The sequence below is a fragment of the Marmota flaviventris genome, chromosome 7, assembly GCF_047511675.1.
Source record: "Marmota flaviventris isolate mMarFla1 chromosome 7, mMarFla1.hap1, whole genome shotgun sequence".
NCBI classification, from domain to species: domain Eukaryota; kingdom Metazoa; phylum Chordata; class Mammalia; order Rodentia; family Sciuridae; genus Marmota; species Marmota flaviventris.
In genome coordinates, this window is record NC_092504.1 from 66,586,256 (window position 1) to 66,608,521 (window position 22,266).

The following is a 22,266-nucleotide window of genomic DNA, read 5'->3' on the forward strand; positions in this document are numbered from 1 at the left end:
TGCACACTAGGCCAATGCTCTACCAGGACGCCACACCCTCAGCCCACAAACTATTTCTGAATCTAGGTAATAAATAAATTTTTATTGGAAATCGTTTCTAGTTGCAACAAACTAGTTCAATGACTAATTTTTCTGGTTGAAAGAGCTTAGATAATATTCCTGATAAAATCTCTACTAGATTAATCTTTCACAACCACCTCTATCTACTTTCATATGTCTTTAATTATCAGAATGCACTAAAGAATCTATATAAAATTTTTATTTATCTATAAAACAGTATTCCAAGGGCTACAAAGTTAAGAAGCATCTCTTTCCCATACCTCTCCTGTGTTTGGGTTAGAGCACAGAATCTTAGCATCTTTTCCACAGCTCAGTAACAATTCAGGATCTGCCATGCTCCAAGCAATTGCCAAAATCCCCCTATTAAAAAACACAAAGGAGAAAAAAAAACACAAGATGAGAAAATGTTCAATTTTGAGAAAATCAAATTATTTTGTCTAGACTTCAGAGACTCACACACTGCTAACAGAATTGTAATTTAGTGTAATCTTTCTAGAAGGCAAGTTAGTAATGTTTATGTTCTTTGATCATTACAAAGGCAAAGGGTATTCGATATAGTGTCCCTGTATAGTAGCAAAACATAAAAACATATACTCAACAACATGGACTAAATAATAAAAATTATAGGCTATCTTTTGAAAGTGCAGATAAAAATTGTGTTGTAGAGGAGCTGCAGGTATAGCTCAGTGGTAGACACTTGCCTCCCAAGAATAAGGCCCTGGGTTTGATCTCCAGCACCTCAGGGGGAAAAAAAAAAAAAAAAAAAGGGCTAGAGAAATCTATTCCTTACCATTACACAATTTCTACTATATAGGGATTTTATATATATATATATATATATATATATATATATATATATATATATATATATATATATATATATATATAAAATCCCTATATAGTAGAAATATATATATTACTAGATATGCATAATAAAATGACCTCAAACTTGCAATCTTCCTGTTTTAGCCACCCTACCAGCTGGGATTACAGGCATGAGTCACTGTGTCCAGTAAAAGGTTGCTTAACAACAACAAAAAAAAACATTTGAAAATATTTCTCATCACGGGACTAGGGTTGTGGCTCAGTGGTAGAGCACTTGCTTGCACATGTGAGGTACTGGGTTAAATCCTAAGCACCACATATAAATAAATAAAGGTATTGTGTCCATATATAATGAAAAAATATTTTTTTGAAAAAAAAAAAGAAAATATTTCTCATGAAGAAAGAAGTATTATAGATCTAAATTCCAGAGATATATTTTATAGCTCTTTGTGCTACAATAATTTTTGGAAGTTTTTATATCCAGCATATAATAAAAGTTTTATTTTTGGTATAAGTTCTGAAAATTCAGATTAGCATGAAGAAAATAAAAATTCCCTGTATTCCACTACCCAGAGAAAATCACAATTAATACTTAGTCTTTTCTATATTCATATCTATATTGTTTAAAGATTCTATAAGAAATTAGAATGAAGCCTGAGTATTCCTCAGCCAGGCATAGTGATGCATGCCTTTAATCTCAGCAACTCTGGAAACCAAGGCAAGAGGATCACAAGTTCAAGGCCAGCCTCAGCAACTTAGTGAGATCCTCAGCAACTTACCAAGATCCTATTTCAAAATAAAAAGTTAAAAAGGGACGGGGATATAGCTTAGTGGTAAAGCACTCTACGATTAAATTTCTAGTATAAAAAAAAAAAAAGAAAGAAAGAAAAAAAAGTTTTAAGTATTTTTTAAAATAAAAGCATACAAAATTGGGGGTCTGAGGATGCAGCTCAATGGTAAAATGCCTGGCTACCATGCATGAGGCCCCCAGATCAATCAATCACACTAGTACCAACACCAAAAAAAAAAAAAAAAAAAAAAATTAGTATTGCTCCATTCTCCTGAAAGCATTATAACAATTTTTTTTTTTTTTTACCTTTTAAATTACCTAAAATAAAGATAAGCCTTGTTATCAACATATATATTTAGTGGGTTTCTCTTTCCCCAAAAGTTTTTTTTTTTATATATACTAGGAATTGAACCCAGAGGGGCTTTGCCACTGAGCCACATCACCAGCCTTTTTAATTTTTTTATTTTGAGACAGGATCCCACCAAGTTGTTCAGGGCTTCATTTAGTTGCTGAGGCTGGCCTTGAATTTGCGATTCTCCCGCCTCAGCCTCCTGAGTTGCTGGGATTGTACGTGTATCCCACCAAGCCTGGAAAAAGGTTTGTTTTGGTTTTTTTTTTTTTAAATATTTATTTTTTAGTTGTAGTTGAATGCAATACCTTTATTTTATTTAGTTTTATGTCGTGCTGAGGATCAAACGCAGCATCTTGCACATGCTAGGCGAGTGCTCTACTACTGAGCCACAACCCCAGCCCAGGAAAATGTTGTTTTTAATATGATATTCTTACAATATAAGACCTTTCATAATCAATAAAATATGGAACTGGAAAGGGAATCAATGTGTCTAAAGAATACTTTCTATTTGCAACATTTTTTAAAAGTTCAAACCTTTGTAAAAGTTATATGACAGTGCGAAACTTTTATACCTGGATTCACTGATTGAGCCACATTTACTTTGTCTTTCCCTCCCTCTTTACATATATGTAGATACAGGTTTGACTATTTGAAAGTTTATTGCAAATATCATGACATGTCACTTCTATACTTATTTGTTGGAATAAGAATATTCTTCTACATACATAACTACAATTCAATTATATACTCAAAATATTTATTATTTATATGCAATATTATCACATTTTCCCAATCACATCAATAATATACTTTATAACTCTTTCCCCCTTTCAGAATCCACTCAATAATTTTAAGACCTGTCCTGGATCCAATCCTCAGCACCACAAAAAAGAAAAAAGAATTTTTAAAACACTCAAGAATGCCTTTGACTATAGAGCTGGAAGAAAAGATAAAAGATCCAATAATCCTGGGGCTGGGGTTGTGGTTCAGCAGTAGAGCACTCAGCACCACATAAAAATAAATAAATAAAATAAAGTTATAAAAAAAAATTTAAAAAGACCCAATAATCCTAATCTGGGGCTGGAGCTGTAGCTCTGTAGTAGAGGACTTGCCTAGCATGTGTAGGGCACTGATTTGATCCTTAGCACCACATAAAAATAAATAAACAAAATAAAGAAATTGTGTCCGTGTATAAACTAAAAATAATAATAATCCTAATCGTTCATTTATTAGAGGAAGGAAACTGAGTACTAGAGATGCTGATTTGGTCCTAGCATCCACCATGGTGTTTTGCTAAATTATGGCCACTCCTTATTTTGGTGGTAGTATGCAACGTTAAGAGAATGGACTTCAGAGTATTGGTTGGAAGCAAGCACCTGACTGGTTAAGTGATCTTAGGCAAGTTTAAAACTTGTTGATTTTTGATTTCTGATCTAGAAAATGTGACTAATAATAATATCTCCACCACAGGATATTATTACGAGGATTAATCATAATAACATGTAAAGTGCTTTGTATATTGTATACTTAGTTAGGTATTATGTGTCAGGTGCCCTCCCATCATAATATGAAGGCAGAAAATTTTATTTGCTTTGTAGAATGAATGAATTCAACCTTAAATAACACAAGAAAAATATTAAAACTTCTCAGAATAATCTTTTTTTTTTTTTTTTACTTAAAATCTAACTAAGTATAACATTCAAATAGATTGACACAATCAAAATTGAAAGCAGAGGGCTGAGGATGTGGCTCAATGGAAGAGTGCCTGCCTGGCATACATGAGGCACTGGGTTTATAAATTCCCAATAATTCAATTAAAAAAATAAAATAAAAAAGGAGAAGCCTTGTAATTTCTCAAAATGTTTACTTTTTAATTAAAACTTAGAAATATAACTTCTAAATTGTTGCTTGACATGAAATTTCACAGAAGATACATCTTCAAAAGTATTATGACCTATATAAAGATCAAATTGTAAGGCTGGGATTGTAGCTCAATGGTACAGCACTTGCCTCACATATATATAATTTTATTTATATATATTTAATATATATAAACCCAGTGAGACACTGGGTTCAATTCTCAGCACCTCATATAAATAAATAAATAAATAAATAAATAAAAAAGGTCCAACAACTACTAAAAAAAAAAAGATCAAATTGTATAATAAATTTCAAGGGTTGTCCCAAAGTACTGTGGCATACTAGAATTTTGATCTATTAATTATTGTTTGAAATAACTAGTAAAAAATTTGTTAACGAAGAATTCATGCTATTATGGTATGTATTGGCTACTATATACATTTGGTAGAGAAAATCAGATGACAATTGCTTAAAATAAAAAGAAATCATTTGTATTATCTATTATGAGAAAGAGATAAAGCAGATTCCCTAATTTAAAAAATAAAACAAAATTATCCAGGTGGCACACTGGTATGTGTTCCACTATAATCCTAGCTCCTCAGGAGGCTGAGGTGGGAGCTTGAGGAGGAGATAGCCAAATTTTAGGCCAACATAGCAATACCCCATTTAAAAAATAATAATAATAATCAAATAATTTGAAGCAGTAACCAAGTATTTAGAACATGAAGAAATCAAGTTCCTTGAAATAGTAGCATGATACCTGGCATGGTTTTCCAGGACACGGAGTGGAGTAGAGGCAAATCGAAGATCCCACATCTGAATCACCGGCAATCTGTCATCCTCAGAAGCAAGGACCATCTGAGTAGCAACATCAGGATGCCATGCCAATCCAGAGCAATGCATCTGTGAATAGTTAAGACTCACATTTTATCAATCACATTACTTTATAATAAGCCAAAATGAAACTCGAAGAATATTCCTTTATTGAAACAAACAGCAAAAAACATCAGCTCAGGCATAGTTTACTTCTTTTTGAAAACCCCAATTTAAAGCTATTAAATTTTATCAAACTGTCTTAAACATATAAAGACTCAATGTTTTCACCTCATCTAGCTATTTGAAATATACAAAACAATTTTGGTTCAGAATAATTCTATATCTAAAATGAGGTTTGTTTTTTTTTTAAATATCGTCTTTATTTTATTTATTTATTTTTATATGGTGCTGAGAATAGAACTCAGGGCCTTGCATGTTCTAGGCGAGTGCTCTACTGCTGAGCCACAACCCCAGCCCACTAAAATGAGTTTTTTTTTTTTTTTAATGAACAACAGAAATTTATTTCTCACAATTACAAAGGCTGGAAAGTCCAAGATCAAGGGGATGGCAGATTTATTATCTATCAAGGCTAAAATGAGTTTTGTTGCAACTATTTTAACTAGAGAAAAGACTTTATATAAATTTAAACACTTTCACAAAATGAAAATAAGACTTTTTTTTAGTAAATAAGACTTTAATTAAAAAAAATCTATAACATCATTCCTTTAGCAGAAAAATGAAGGAAAAATTTCTTAAGCAACAACCATCATCTAAATTTCATGAGATAAATTAACGCTGTTACTGAGAATTACCCAAAGTTTAGATTCTATAAAACAATTTCTAAGATGAATAAAATGCTTACTGTATGCTTTATTCCATTGATAACTTTTCTTTTACAAGTCCAGATCCATTTGAAATAACAATTCTGAAGGAATATTCTCCTAAACAGTTTTTTGTTGTTCTTCTAAAATTATATATGCATTCTGACTTATGCAAACTTGAAAATGTTGAACAAAACAAACAAAAATAATCTCTCAATTATCTAAATTATTTTATAGAACCTGATGACACAAAAAATTTAAAGAATTTGTAAGGTTGAGAATTTAATGTATTATATAGCAGTGTCTACTGAGCCAGTGGGACAAAGATCTTGGCTTACTATGGCAGTACCTAATCAGAGGAAGAGACAAAATCAGGAGTTTGGAAATTACAAATTCACACTCTTAAAATTTCTAGCAGGAAAAATTTGTACAGTCCTATGAAAAGCTAAAGATGAATTGTAAAGTTGCTACAACACTTTGGAACAGCTACACAAATAGTATATTATGGAATAAATCCTTAGATTATCAAACTCTCTCTCTACCATTAATAATACCCAACATGATTTATTAGAAATTTTATTATATTCCAATATGACTGAATAATAAAAATATACGATTTGACTTAACAAAAATTTGTCAACTCTGACAAAGAGTATAAGAATACCTATAGCACAAATAACTTATTTTCATCACAAATTAATCATACACTTACCCTGTTGCTATGATCACTGACTTTGATGATTGGTTCATTTTTTCTAAGATCCCATACAGTGGCCCTGCCACTGGGACTGGCTGATGCTAAAATATGCTGAACTTGTCTGTTCCATGAAATGCAGCTGATATCTTCTGGGGGCTATAAAAAATAAGCTATTTTTAAAAACCATTTCCCTATTATAGTAAAATCTAATTATATGACCCTTGATTTTAAAAAACTGATTATTTAAAAATCTGATCCATCTAGTCTACAAAGTTATTTTATATTTACACAATCTCATCATATACAATGTAGTTTATAGTGCTTGTTTAACAGTGTTTCATTCAACAAGTATTTATTGAGTTCTTTATTTGTAAATGCTACAAGGTAGATAAGACTACAAAATAGATGCTGTTGAATAAAGCCAACAATTAGGCAGAGAAAAAATTATCACCTGGACCACAAGAAAAATACCTTTACAAATGGTAGAATATATGCTATCATTATGCTAAAATGTTAGGGCCATTTACAATGGCCACTCAAAATTGGTGTCCAGAAAACAAGAAGAAACAAGGTAAAGTAGGGGAAGACTGCTCTTATCCAACTAACTTGATGATGTTTGGATGATTTTTTTTTTTTTTTTTTAATTGTACTGAGGATTGAATTCAGGGCACTCTACCACTGAACCATCTCATATCCTTAGCCTTTTTTTTATTTTGAAACTGTCTGCTAAGTTGCCAGGGCTATCTTGGAACTTGCAATCTTCCTGCCCCAGCTTCCCAAATCACTCAGATTACAGGCAGGCACCAGCATACCAGGTGAAAAAGAGTATTTTTAAGTAAGGTCGGCTGCTCTTAGAGTAGAAAAAAATAATAGAATAAAAATAAAACCATACCTAAGAAAATTATCAAGGATTTTTGTCTGCTATTCTATGCCTACTACAATGAAATGTGTCTAGCAAGTGGTAGGCACTGAATAAATATTTACTGTTAAAGGACTCACTGATATTTTGAAGAAACATTTATTAATACTTTACTGAAGCAAAATCAAAGACATTTTAACAATGATTTGTATGGAAAAAACCTTAAAACAAATAAGTTCAGAAGAACTACTTTGATTTCTTTCATCATATTGATCAAAATCAACAAAATACCTGTGTTTTGGCTCCTGGTGTCATTGGAGTTGCAAAGTTGTTTAGATCCCAAATGTAGATTTCAGATTCATTAGCACCAGAAGCTACCAGATTAGTCTGTAACCAAGGAATAATTTATAACCAAATGGCATTTGTGAATTAAGAGAATTCAGAATAACTCAGTTCAGAGCTAGAAAGATGTCAGTTTCAGCATAATTTTCCTATTTAACTAAAAAAGCAAAACACATACGCATGATTCCTAAATAATTATGCACAATTCTTCACTAAAAGATCTTTAAAAAACATTTTATAAAACTACTTATAAATATGTCCACTGAAAATAAAACTAATTCTTAATACAAGGCATTACAAAAAAGAACAATTACACGGATAAACAATTAATTTTGTAACCATGTAGGGATTATTGTATGTGAACTTTACATCTCTGAAAGGAATTCTAATTGTGGGACACACACACACACACAAAAAAAAAAAAACGGTCACCAATTATTGCTTTCAGAAATAGCTAAATCCTTAAAACTGTGACATCTTTTTCAGGATACCTCAAAGTCAGCTTCCACAGCTGGACCAGTATAGTAGTAAAATCTATTGCTTAACTCTTCACATTTTTCTAGTTCTTGTAAACTAAATTTGTTCCAGGTGGCAGTATTTCTAGGTTATTTCTGCTGCATACCTTTTAGGTCTAAAAGACCCTAAAACTGTAATATTAAGTACAAGAAGATAATGAGCTTCCTATATTTACCTTCATCCACTATTATTCACTCATAAATTCTTATATGAGCAAACGCCATATAACTATAAAAAAAGAAGACTTTTTCTTCTGTAGCTTCTTCTTCTTCTATAGCTACCTATAGAAAAGCTACCTTTTATCAAAAATCAGATGATGTTTATTAAAATTTTTTTAAAAAATTAACTAGCCACTGATGTTTAATACAACTGAAAAAGGAATTAACTAGCTAATCTATAAAGAGTAGATACCACACACAAACTATAGAAATGAAAAAGTTTTGAGTTTCTGCATTTCTATACCCTAAGTATTCATAATATGAGACGAGATGAACTATTTGTTTAAAATTTTTTTCTGGTTATTATAATCTAGTATTCTATTAATTCAAGATCTTTATTAACCTATGCATTTATATAATTACTATTCAGTAATGTTTGTGAACAGTACAATCTTAACTGCCTATTTGTTAAATTTGTATTATTTGGATAATTTCTAATTATTTCATAAGGCAGTAATCTTTTTGTCACAAACACAAAATTTCTTAGTTAATAAAATGGTGACTTAACCAGACAATGTAGTATCAGCCTAATGGTGACCTAGCATAAACTTTCAAAAGGCAGAATTTTCAACTCTGGGGCTCCTAATGTTTAAAACTGTCCAGATAGCATGACACCTTTAGACTTCCAGAATTAACCTGTTAGTCTGATCCCCTCTTGGAATTAGTGTCATATTACCCTGATCTCAACTCTGATCCCACCATTCTTTTTTTTTTTTTAATTAAAAAAAATTTTTTTTTAGTTATAGTTGAACACAATATCTTTATTTTATTTATATGTTTTTATGTGGTGCTGAGGATTAAACCCAGGGCCTCGCACATGCTGGGTGAGCACTCTACCACTGAGCCACAATCCCAGCCCCCACCATTCTTAAAACAAATACAATCACTCATCAACCATATATGCACATACTTTTTTGTTTTGTTTTTTAAGATACAGGGGACTTAAACCAATCAGGGCCTCACACGTGGTAGGAAAGTATTCTACCACTGAGCTACATTACAACTGAGCTACATACCCATTCCCTTTTTATTTTTTGAGACAGGGTCTTTATAAGTTGCTGAGGCTGTCCTAGAGCTTGCAATTCTCCTGCTTCAGGCTTCAGAGTAGCTAGTATTATAGGTGTGCATCACCATCCTCTCAGCCAGGCACACATTTTTGGGTTTTTAACTCCAAGGCTGAGGCAGAGTAGACTCATAAACTTATGCAAAATGAACAACACATTTTAAGAATTATGAATGAATGTCAAACAAAGTCAAACCTGAAAAATGTTCACATCCAATGCTCTCACTGGACCAGTATGTTTATTATTCTGGGCAATCACAACTTCCTTGTCTCCAGCTATAATTTTAGAAGGATCATAAAGAATAATATTTCCATTTTCACCACCTGCAATCAGAACTCCAGAGACATCTCCTTTGGAATCCATCTTATGAGGCCCCCAAATCAACTTGTGGTACCTTTAAAAGAAATTAAGTAAAAAACAACTCATTCTTGAAGTCAAATAAATGTAGAAAAGAATTAAAAATTACATATTTAATTTTTTTACCTTTAATAAATACTAGAAAAACATTGTTTTTCTTGCATGCCTGGTCATTGTGTATAACTCTGGTAAAATAGAATTTTATTTTGTACTTATAGTCATACCTACATATTCCCTAAGAAGTAAAAACTCTTACAGGGGCAATATAGTAGAGCAAAGTTTACTTGAGTTCTGTGTCAAATGATATGGGCTTTAGCCAGGCGCAGTGTTGCATCTCTGTAATCCCAGCTATTTGAGAGGCTGAGGCAAGCAATTTAGAGACTAATTTGCGAGACTCTGTCTCATAATAAAAAATAAAACAGGGCTGGGGATGTGTCTCTGTGGTTAAGCCCCTCTGGGTTCAATCTCTGGTACAAAACAAAATCTCTCTCTCTCTCTATATATATATATATGCTTTAAAATGATCTTACTATTTAGAAACTGCAAGATTCTGGACAAGTTACTTAATCGTCCTATGTTGCCTTTAATTCACCTATAAAATAAAGCTAACCAACCACGTTTGTGTAAAAATATTACACTCTACTTGACAACAGAACTGGTCACTAACATGTAGGCTGTTAAATAGTGAAGGTGTTAGCTAGGTATGATGGTGCATACCTATAATCCTAGCAACTTGGAGGCTGAGGCAGGAAGATTTCAAGTTTGAGGCCAGCCTCATCAACTTAGTGAGACCCTGTCAAATAAATAAATAGGGTTGTGGGTTTGTATCAGAGGTAAAGTACTCCTGGGTTTGATTCCCAGTACCACAAAACCCAGAACAATAAAGGTGTTAAGCAAGTTGCCTGAAATTTTCTAAGACAAATAATGTATTAACAGTAGAAAGATGACAAAGAGTTCTATGGTAGCAAGAAGAAAAATTGCTAGATAAAAGAGATATCCGGGGTTCCCAATCATAGTGTGAAGGCTGTGCAGAGTATGAGGTGTCCCATTAAATTCCATGATTTGAATGATATTCTGTTAACTAAGGTACAGTCTCTTCAAAACCTGCTAAAATACTGAGACAATTAAGTTCATTTAATCATTCAATTTAAAGCGTCTTTCTTTGGCAGTATATTAGAGCATAAATACTTGAAAGGGTGATTCAAATACTTAGTACATCAGAAATTATGTCAACAAAATACTTTGTGAGGCATATTTCTAAATATAGATAGTAGAAAGAAGAAAATAAAAATAACCTGCCATTCAGCCAAGCTTGGTGGTACACACCTATAATCCCAACAACTCGGGAGGCTGAGGCAGGAGGATCACAAGTCAGAGGCCAGCCTCAGCAACTTAATGAGACCCTCAGCAACTTAGTGAGATCCTGTCTTCCAGTACCAACAAACATACAAACAAAAAAACCCTCTGCCATTCAGAGATAATCAATAATACCATAGTGATTAATATAACCACTCCTTTTTCTATTCACACCAAACATTTTTACAAACAAGTCGAAAGAAAGAAATAGAAAAAAGTAATTCTATACTATGAGGAAAAAAAGAAACTAGAGCTTCTCCTTCCCATCCTACACATAATAGTAAGCAATAAAACAGTAAAGAGAACATATAAACACTTCTTTCACTTCCACAAAAATGCATTTATATACTTTTTCACAAAATGTTTCATGTTATTGATGGTATTTCTTATACTTTCTAATAATTATAGACAAAGTAGGCATCAACCACAATATATAAATAATCAAATGAATAAGATTGAACCTCATACCTGTGAGAAGAGAAAGTAGCACAAGATTTCATATCCAAGGATGGATCTGAAAGATCTAATTCAAATATCTCAAGGGAAGCATTGGTACTAAATGTTGCATCCAACTGCTGAGCAGATGTTCCTATAGAAAATATATTTATGGTAACTACATACACAAAAATAAAAGACTCAGGGCTGGGGTTGTGGCTCAGTGGTAGAGTGCTTGCCTCAAACATGTGAGGCACCGAGTTTAATCCTCAACACCACACTAAAAATAAATAAATTAATTAATTAAAGGTATTGTGTTCACCTATAATTAAAAATATTAAAATAAATAAAAGACTGAGAGAAAATGGTACAAAACAGAAATTAAAAGCATATTTTCCAATTATCTTGCACATGACTGCTACATTAGTAGCTGAAATCTCAGCACATATGCCACTAAGCAGATGCTTAAATTACTTTAGCAACGAGATTCTGGCACAGGGCTGCAAGATGATGTTTGTAAGAGTGGGTAGGGCCATTAATTTTTTTAAAGTACGTAAATATTTTAAAAGCTCTCTGTAAAAATAGTCCTGTGATTGACTATATGTACATATAATCATACATGCCATACATTTTTTATATTAAAAAATGCTTGCATCAAATTTGCTCTTCATTCAATTGAACTTTTACATGTCTTCTATTATGCTTAATATTGGAGGACTAATGCTAAACATAATCCCCGTGCAGTGGAAAAGGCAATATCTATTTTAAACACATTGTGATCATTGCTATGATGTACAAGGTGCTACTGGAACAAAGATGAAGGTCATAGAACTCAGCTGATAAGGAAATGGAGGTATCTTGCTGGGGAGAGGGGCTTCCCAGAGGAAGCTTGAACTGAATCTTAATGGACATTTATGAATAAGCCAGATACAGAAGAGAAGAATTGGGTTACTCATATTATCTCCTCTTTTGATCTTACCTGTAGCTAGGTAAATGGGGTGGTTCTGGGCAGGGCTCCATGCCTGCATGGCTGTGCGATCTACCTCTTTTAACTTCATCCTAAAAAATTATGTAATATAAAATACAGAAACATATTATACATAGAAACATACTAGACAAACCACTACCACAATAGTAATGGTCAAGAGCCAATAATTCAAATTGGTTTAGGTGTCACTTATTGCGAGCGTTCAGAACTAGAAGATAAAACTTGTGAAACTATTTTGAGACAAATGTAGACTATTCTAATTCTTTATAGATTATAGCAGAATACCCCTTATCCAAAGTGCCTGGAGATTAGAAGTATTTCAGAGTTTGTTTGTTTTTTTAATTATAGAATATTTGCATAGACTTTATTGCTCAAGCTTTCCAAACCCAAAAATCTGATATCTGAAATGCTCCAAAATCTGAAATTCTTTTCAGAGTTTTGGATTAGCATGGATATTCAATCTTCTGTCCTTCCGTTGAAAAATCAGTCAGGAAAAATATCCCCCCAAAAAACAATACAGGATAGTAGCTGAGGAATTAACTTTGTACACATGTGCTTCTCAAACAAGTATGGGTTACAGTGTATCAGGGCTAAGAGAAGCCATATAATAAACAAGACACATCTTCCTGAAGTAGAATTACTCAATGATAAGAACAATTTTAGGCATTTATACACAATGGAATATTACTCAGCACTAAAAAATAACAAAATCATAGCATTTGCAGGGAAATGGATGGCATTAGAGCAGATTATGCTAAGTGAAGTTAGCCAATCTCTAAAAAACAAATGCCGAATGTTTTCTCTGATATGAGGGAGGTGACTCAAAACAGAGTGGGGAGGAAGAGCATGAGAAGAAGATTACCCCTAAACAGGGAAGAGAGGTGGGAGGGAATGGGAGGGAGAAGGGGAATTGCACGGAAGTTGGAAGGAGACCCTCATCATTATACAATATACATATATAATGGTGTGGGGGGGAAGGAAGAAAAAAAAAGAGAGAGAGAGAGAAATGTGTCACAGTAGATTTGGTAGAGAGAGGTGAGGGGAGGGGAGGGGAGGGGAGGGGGGATAGGGAGGGCAGCGGAATACAACAGACACAGTATTGCTGTATGTATATACGTGGCTGTATAACCAATGTGATCCTGCAATCTGTACACGTGGAAAAATGAGAATTCATACCCCATTTGAATCAAATGTATGATATGTCCAGATCATTGTATTGTCTCGAGCAACTAATAAAAAATAAAAATTAAAAAAAGAACAATTTTAAAGACTAAAAATCAACTACAGAGAAGAACACAGTAAAATCACAAATCTTAAAGATTAAAGCCAAAATTCTAGAAAATTGGTCATTTTAAGCTAAAAACTAACACACCACTTTATACATACATACATACATACGTGTGTACACACACACACACACACACATACATATATACTTTTTTCCCCTTTTCTGTCATTAAAGGTGCTTTGATGGAAAAATTCAGGAAGCATTGTTATTTTTTTCAAATGTTTCTTACGTTTACATAAATCCTTTCAAATGGCATAGTAATCCATTCTAAAATGTACTATCATTTATGTAGTCCAATACCGATGAATACTTGAACTGTTTTTGATATTTTATAAACAATGCTGAAATAAAGGCCATCTGTACATCTTATTTCATTCATGAACAGGAACAGCCATAAATTTCCAGAAGTAAAACTGTTTGGTTAAAGGATCAATGCAGGTGGACATGGTGGTGCACATCTGTAATCCCAACAACTGTGGAGGCTAAGGCAGGAGATTGAAAGTTCAAAGCCAGTCTCTGCAACTTTTTAAAGAGACCCTAAGCAACTTAGCAAGACCCTGTCTCAAAATAATAAAAAGGGCCGGGGATGAAGCTAAGAGTTAAGTGTCCCTGGGTTCAATCCAGTTTTTATATATATATATATATATATATATATATATATATATATATATATATATATATATATATATCAATGCAATTTTAATTTTGGTGAATATTACAAAGTGGCCCTCTATGACAACTGAACCCAGGGGCAGTTGAGCCATATCCCCAGCCCTTTTATATGTGTATACACACACATACACACACACACACATATTTTGAAATGGGGGTCTTGCTAAATTGCTGAGGCTGGCTTTCAACTCACAAGCCTCCTGCTTCAGCCTCCTAAGCCATTGAGATTAAGGTGTGTACCACTCTCAAGTGGTTCTGATTATTACTGTACACTACTGTGCCCAGCTTGTTAACTTCTGAACCACTCTGTTTTCACTAGATGTTTTGAATACAGTGGAGGAAAAAAAAATGAGGGGCTGGGGTTGTGGCACAGTGGTAAATAGCTTGCCTAGCATATGGGAGACACTGGGTTCCATTCTCAGCACCACATAAAAATAAAGGTCCATCAACAATTAATAAAATATTTTTTAAAAAATTAAAATAAAATCAGATTTTGCTTGGTGACCCAAACTGAAATCTTTTTATTAGGTTACCTAAAGCCATTTAAAATGTATTGCTAGAAAAAAAAAATGGTCGATCTTAGTCTTACCACATTTTACCATTTGGTTTTATAAAATTTTAAAGTTTTTGCTGTTGTCTGTTGTCTTTATAATCTTTCTGTATTTTTGTTCTAATGTTTCTGATCTATCTTTGTAACCATAATTTTAAATAATTTTATTTAATACCATTAATTCTCCATTTCTTTTTCTTTTACATCATAAAATTTTTTATTTGTTTTAATTAGTTATACATGACAGTAGAATACATTTATGCACTTTGATATATCATATATAAATGGGGTATAATTTCTCATGTTTCTGATTGTACATGTTATAGAATCACATTGGTCATGCAGTCATCATATATGTATACAATGTCTGTTTCACTCTACTATCGTTCCTAACTTCATATCCCCTCCTATCACTCCCCTCTACCTAATCTAAAGTAACTCTATTCTTTCTTAGCGCCAACCCCCTTTTGTGAATTAGCATCCACATATCAGAGAAAACATTCAGCCTTTGGTTTTTGGGAATTGGCTTATTTAGCTTAGCACGATATTCTCCAATTCCATCCATTTACTGGCAAATGCCATAACTTAATTCTTCTTCAAAACTGAGTAATACTCCACTAAATATACCACATTTTCTTTATCCATTCATCTATTGAAAGGCACCTAGGTTGTTTCCATAGGTTAGCTATTATGAATTGAGCTGCTATAAACATTGATGTAATCCCCCATTTCTTTATACAACAACTATTAACTCCTTACTAGGAGCACTAATAAAATTAGGTTGAACAACCATTCTGCCCCTCTTGCATTACAGTCATACAATAATATTATCTTTCTTAATGTTTACCTTTGTACTGCTGAATATGTTTGTACTTTTGCTGATTTATCCGCTTTAAATAATGCCCTTTGACTCCCACCCTTAAAAGATATGGCAATCCACAAACTTTCTCTGCTTCTGATTTTCTATCCTCGTCTCTTTTTACTAGTTGTATAACCAAATTCCTACATTACTGGGCATTTAGCATTAACATGTTATTCTTTCTTCTGTTTTGGTCTCAGGTGTGTATATACGTCCTCAATGCTCTCCAACAGAACTTTTGTCAGTTTCCTTATTCATATTTAGAAGATGAAGTTCATCCTCTAACTATTTCCAAGAAGGGCTTCAGACTAACAAATATGCCTTAAGTCTTACATTGTTTCTATTTGAAGATTTCACAATGATAAAATGAAAGCACAGAATATTAGATAATTTGTTCATAATAGTAAGAGAAAGAGTCAACATTTGAACTGGGAAGTTTAGCTCCAAAGACCAAACTCTTGTTTCTTCCAAAAAGTTTAGGTATTTGTTTTTTTAATAACAGGAGAAATAATAACATTGAGAAGAAATAATAATGCCAAAGCAACTATCATGCATGATAAAATTAAGAGAAAAAGAAATGTATTTTGGAAATTGTGTTAACTTATGGAAAAGTGGGATTCAGAGCTTGAATTACATGGTTAAAATCACAGTCTCTGGAGTCGACCCTCACTTTGGCTACTGGCTCTTCTACTTGTTAGATATGATACCATGAAAGCATTATTTTACTTCTCTGAACCCTAGTTTCTACATTTGTAAAATGAGGATAAGAGTGACTACCTCATGAAATGTTGTGAAGTCAAATGAGATAATGTATTTGAGAAGCAAACAAAATGCCTACCACACAAGTTAGTGTTTTGATATGTTAGCTATTTTTAAAAAAGTATTATTAGCATGAGATTGAGAAAACGTTATACCTAAGATTATTCTGGGGAAAAAAATTCCAATTTTTTAAGAAGTAAAAAAAGGACCTATTTTCTTTTTATGAATGTCTTATTCCTATCAGCCAAATGTTTAACTTAATCTTTAATACTAAGTTCAAGTTCCAACTCATTCATGAAAACTGCCTTGATGATTCCATCCACACTAATCTAAATAAAATCCTGTCTGCATATAAAGTAAACCACACTTTAGGCATTTTATAACAAAATGTCATTCTATTTAAATTAGATACTAATAATATCCTATGAGCACATATTCTTATATATTTTTCAATTACCATTTTTACACTTTTATGTGCCATTTTGTCAACAATCAATCAGGTATTAGTTTTTAGATTCAAAATTGCTCAACGTAGTATGTATGCAGAAAGATTTGTTTGATTTTGAATTCTGATTTTAAGGGAATACAAATATATTGATAAGCTAGAAAGACTAGTTAAGATATTTCATTTAAAAATCCTTAATGGTTCAGAGGATCTTTTCATATTAAAATGTAAGGGAAAGTATTGTTATGGGAAAAAAAAGATAAATGACAATTCCTAAAAGTAAAAACCAAAATAGCTTTTTTAAAAAATGAACTAGACTTATGGTATCTCCAACAGCAAAGGTACAAGGGCTAATTCTTGAGTACTTGGTTAAAGTGTAAACACAGAGACAACTTCACAAGAAATATAATGGTTAAGTAGGAATTCAAAGCATTCATAAGTTTATTTCTTAGCTCTGGCACTCAATGTTCTAGAAGCAGTTCCACTTATTAATCTATACTAAATACAAGACTTCAATGCTATCTGTATAAAAATAAAAACAATGGCTTAGAGTTGTGTAAAGAACTGAATCTAATTAAACAGGAGTACCATAATCTACCTACTGTTATCATTCTCAAAATGAGAATGCTAGGGAAACGTGTGTATTTCCTTTTCTTAGCAATGGTCATTTAATTGTAAGTGGTTCATCTAGATACACGTGTATTTCTTTCTCTTCATTTAATTGTAAATGATTTTCTACAAAATAAGAAGTTTAGATGAAACCATATGTAATTCCCAAGTGAGATTTGCTTTAAAAAATTTGGGTAAATTTATCAATTTTATGTGTGATTAGAATTCCTACCATGCATACTTTGCTTCTTTCAATACTATTTTACTATGACCATAGTTGTTATAAAACCAGAAAAAATTGTGAGGACAGTGGCTTATTTATATATACTATCTGCAAAACAATATCTATAACATAGCAGTTAAAGAGCATGCAATTTAGAGCAGACATCCTAAATTTAAATCCCTGCTCAACCATATCACAGCTTGCACTTTTGTCATATAATTTTACCTATCTGTGTCCTGTTCCCCTCCAAGTAAAATAAGGACAATAACAGCATCAACACCACACATCATTTTGAGAATTAAATGAGTACCTACAACAGTGTCTGCCACATAGCAAATTCTCATAAAAGAGGGCTATTACAAGAGTTAAAATTTAAAATGTCTATTCTAAAGTATCTTCATGAACACATCTGAAAAAAATTTATGTTCCAAGTTAGAACTCTTATTTTTCAAAAAACTTTGTAATTAATTGCATGCAATTAAGTGAAAACTTTTTTTTCTTGCTACTCCTTCACACTGCAAATGTGAAGTAATACTAAAACTCAAGCAGTTATTATTTTTCAAAAATACTTACAATGTCATAGAGTTGAACCATACCCAGGAAAGTGAAAAGTTAAAGTAATGGACCCAGCACCTTTAATTCCCAAACTAGGAATACAATCCTTAGCGGGCACTGCCTTTAATAAAAATATATACCTTGTGTGGGCAAAATATCTCACTCAGTATGGGGATATCTGCCACGTGTGGTGGCACACAGCTGTAATCCCTAGTAACTCAGGAGGCTGATGCAGGAGGATCGAAAATTCAAGGCAAGCTTCAGTTTCAAAATAAAAAAAAGTTAAAAGGGCTGGGGATGTAGTTTAGTGATAGAGAGCCCCTGGGTTCAATCCCCAGTAAAATAAAAAAAGAATAAAAAAAGAATGGCAATATTTATTGCATAGGACTAATATAGTATTGTCAATGTTCTAGGTTTATCTCACTCAACTAAACACAAATCAACTGTGCATTGGCTACTGAACTAAATAAATGGTGTAATAAGAAAACATCCTGAGCTGAAATGAACCTATATAAGAACAGCAACATTTCTAAAAAAATGTAAAAATCAATTTAGTAATGTCACTTTACAAGAGTTTTTTAAACTTGGCATTTGTAAACCTCTGAAATTACACATTCTACATGTCTAGTGTTTTTCTAGGATGATGATCTAATGCTTTCACTATTCTCAAAAGGGAGTGTTATCCCAAAAGGTTGATAACACTATTCTTCACAGTATACAAATTTCCTTCTTTTCTTATATATTAGTTTCACAAAAGAGCCTGCTTATATAAAATAAGCAGTATAATTTTATATCCATCTCCATTTCACACTTCCGAAATAACCATGAATGCGTGTAACATAAATTCATAACTACAAAAACACTTCAAGTAGCCAAGTAAGAGGATCGCAAATTCGAGGTCAGCCTCGACAATTTAGCGAGACCCTGTCTCAAAAAATAAAAAGGACTGGGTATATAGCTTAGTGGTGAGCGCTTGCAGGAGGCCCTGGGCCCTTGGTTCAAAGTCCATCCAGAAGGACTGGGGGGGGGGGGGGGCACTGCAAGTTATCCAGAAGTTCTTAAAGCCTACGAACCTTTCCTACAGCTGTAATTATGGAGTAAAGAGGAACGAGGAGCACAGAAGAACTATTAAAAAGAAGGGTAAGCTTTAACCAATGAAAAAGGAGGATGTAAGAAAAACGAGGATTCTGTGATACAAGGACGACCTTCGAATTACCGATTAAATACAGTTACAACTGCAACAAAGACAGCCAAATTTCAGTTTTCTGTAGTAGAAAGAACAGTTTAGGAGGAGGGGTTTGTAAGTTCAAAAAGACCTATGTAAAATTCACTCTCTAAACTACAGAAAAGTTTATAACGCCCATAAATCTAAACAATATTTTGACTTAATTTACAACTGCCTCACAATTTACTATAACAACTTATTAGCAAAATCATACCATACTTAATGAGGTTTCCTTAGAAGTATAGGCAGCGATTGGAGACTATTGTTTCTACAATCATCCAACTGTGGTTAAATGATAGTAGCTTTCAGTTCAACCCCGTGAACCATTAAATTTGACAAAAAGTCAAATACAAACGAAAAATCTCAACCAAACTAAAGTCAACGAAATAAAACTGAGATTTGTTTTCTTTCCTCGCCCTTGGGTACCGCACCTCTTTGTGCACTGGGTCCGAAGGTCTCCTAACCTCAAACTCCAGTTACCAACCCGGCTGAGAATGCCCGGCAGGAAACCCTGTCGTAATCCTCAGGGGAGCTTGTGCTAGACGCTGGACTCGTCGGCGGCTGTTGACGGGCACGAACACCGAAGGAGTCTCGATGCCTGACGTTGTCCCGTTGGGCCCGAAACCAAGACCAGGGGCGCGTAGTCACCAGAGACCGGGCCTCAGGCTGGCAGAGCCAGCAGAGACCGAGGCCGGGGTCCCAGCTTCCTGGGCACAACTTCAAGGCCCGATGGCCGTCGAAGAGGGCAGAAGGCAACAGGCGGACACAACTGCCCGGGACCCTCAGCGACCGGTTCTGCGTTAGCACCCCGCCGGTCAGACTCTCTCAGGATTCGCCGCCGCCCCTCCTCCCCGGCCCAGGGCCACCTCCACGTTCCGCTCCAACGTGGCAGCCGCAGCCCCTCCCTGCAGGCCGACACTTCCGGGTGCAACGCTTTGCCCCGCCCACTTCGGCGCGCGGTCGGCCACGGCACTTCCGGGAGTTGCGGCCGGTCAGATATCAAGTCCAGTGCTGAGGTTTAGGGGCCCTGGTTTGCATCACGTGTGGTTATAGACACTTTTCTGTAAGATTGGGCGGAGGGTGTGGATGCAGTAGCCACACTACGGGTAAAGGAAAAGTCGTGCTGGGCATTGCGGTCTGGCTTATGGCGGTGGCCCGCAGGAATGCCACGTAGTCCTGTGAGGCACCAGCAGCCCTTGAGCTACTGCCAACGCCAAACTACGTGAAAATCGGGCTACAAGGAGCTTATTGCAGTTTGCCTGGGCTCTTTAAATTGCCTACTGTTTTTACAGTTTTGTGTCTTGAGAATTGAAATTGGATGATCTTGTCATACTCAAAGATTATTTGTAGAGGGCTGGGGATGTGGCTCAAGCGGTAGCGCGCTCGCCTGGCATGTGTGCTGCCCGGGTTGGATCCTCAGCACCACATACAAACAAAGATGTTGTGTCCGCCAAATACTAAAAAATAAATATTAAAATTCTAAAAAAAAAAAAAAAGATTATTTGTAGAAATAGTTGATTTAATGCTCCAAAGGGGCATACGTAAGTGGGCCGAGGTATGTTAATTTTTTAGTATCCTTAAAGTTACTATCCCATTAAGTCCAGACCCATTACAACTAGCCGTGGGCAAGTAGTAGTTTGAGCATCCCCAATCTGAAAATAAAGAACTTTTGAGCGCGTACTTAACGCTCAGATTAAGGAGCTTTTCAGGTTTCAGATTAGCGATGTTCAATCAGAAAAGTCTATGCAAATATTTCCAAGTACAAAAAACTTAAAATCTTTCTGGTCTCAAGCATTTCACACGAGATGCTCCTACTTTCCTCAGACCCTTGATGTGTTACCTCAATGCACTTTTTGAGTTTAGGGAGTAACAATTTTATAGTCAAACCAGAGAAAAACATTAAATATTAAAACCTGCACTCAACCTAATGTCTCCTAACTTCTACCCCCGTTCACTTTCCATTATACCTATCATCCAAAGCCAGTTCTTTAAGGAAACCTTGCCCACCTGCCATAACTGGAATGTTCTTGCACACAAAAATATAAAATATGGTCAATACTACCATACTGGAGAATTTTTTTTTTAATTCACTGCACTCTTCCCAACACCTTCAGTTTCCTACATGTGCGGCTCAATTTTTAAAATATTTTTCAACAGGTTTGAAATAAACCGCTCAAGCATATTACTAGTTTTTCAGTGGCTAATTTTGAGTATGTTCTAAAATACTTTCCATTCTAACTTATAGCTGCAAGACTTATCTAGAGGGGCCAACAAAAAACCTGACTGAAAAAGTGGGACCATCCAGCTAGGTGCAGTGCTGCATGCCTGTAATCCCAGCAGCTCTGGAGGCTCAGGCAGAACGACCAAAGCCAGCCTTAGCAACAGGGAGGCACTAAGCAACTCGGTGAGACACACACACACACACACACAAGTGGGACCATCCTTTGAGCCAAGAGAAAAAGTTTACCTTCTGAACTCTCTTCTTATCCTATTCCAAAGGGAGTGCTACTTGGAAATGTGCATTAGTATGGAAAGATTCATTGTAACTCCTACTCTCACCCTAAAAACAATAATTGAAGCATACATCAGTCACCTCCAAACCTTGCCTCCTCCCCCCAAATTCCAGGCCTTGTGAATAGTTGAAAAAGGGGAAAAAGTGCAAAAGAAAATATCTTAAAATCAGGAGTGTTGGCACATGTTTGTAATCTCAGTGGCTCAGGGAGCT

The 22,266-nt window shown here is 34.3% G+C and overlaps 1 protein-coding gene across 17 annotated transcripts in view; it reads right to left on the reverse strand.

The window, feature by feature from the left end:
- Sec31a (SEC31 homolog A, COPII coat complex component) overlaps positions 1-20,432 on the reverse strand; it is a 62,672-nt gene extending 42,240 nt beyond the window's left edge. For 9 of the 17 annotated variants that reach the window (XM_071614385.1, XM_071614380.1, XM_071614378.1 and 6 more), the window contains exons 1-8: positions 19,973-20,431; positions 12,348-12,427; positions 11,402-11,522; positions 9,416-9,614; positions 7,372-7,467; positions 6,237-6,377; positions 4,648-4,790; positions 321-420 (exon numbers count right to left, since the gene is read on the reverse strand). In XM_071614385.1, coding sequence (XP_071470486.1) covers positions 321-420; positions 4,648-4,790; positions 6,237-6,377; positions 7,372-7,467; positions 9,416-9,614; positions 11,402-11,522; positions 12,348-12,426 — 879 coding nt within the window. In that variant the 5' untranslated portion in view covers position 12,427; positions 19,973-20,431. Of the gene's footprint in view, positions 1-320; positions 421-4,647; positions 4,791-6,236; positions 6,378-7,371; positions 7,468-9,415; positions 9,615-11,401; positions 11,523-12,347; positions 12,428-19,972 lie in introns of all 17 variants that reach the window. The other 8 variants (XM_071614383.1, XM_071614377.1, XM_071614376.1 and 5 more) reach the window with 3 other exon arrangements.
- Positions 20,433-22,266: the final 1,834 nt, after the last annotated feature.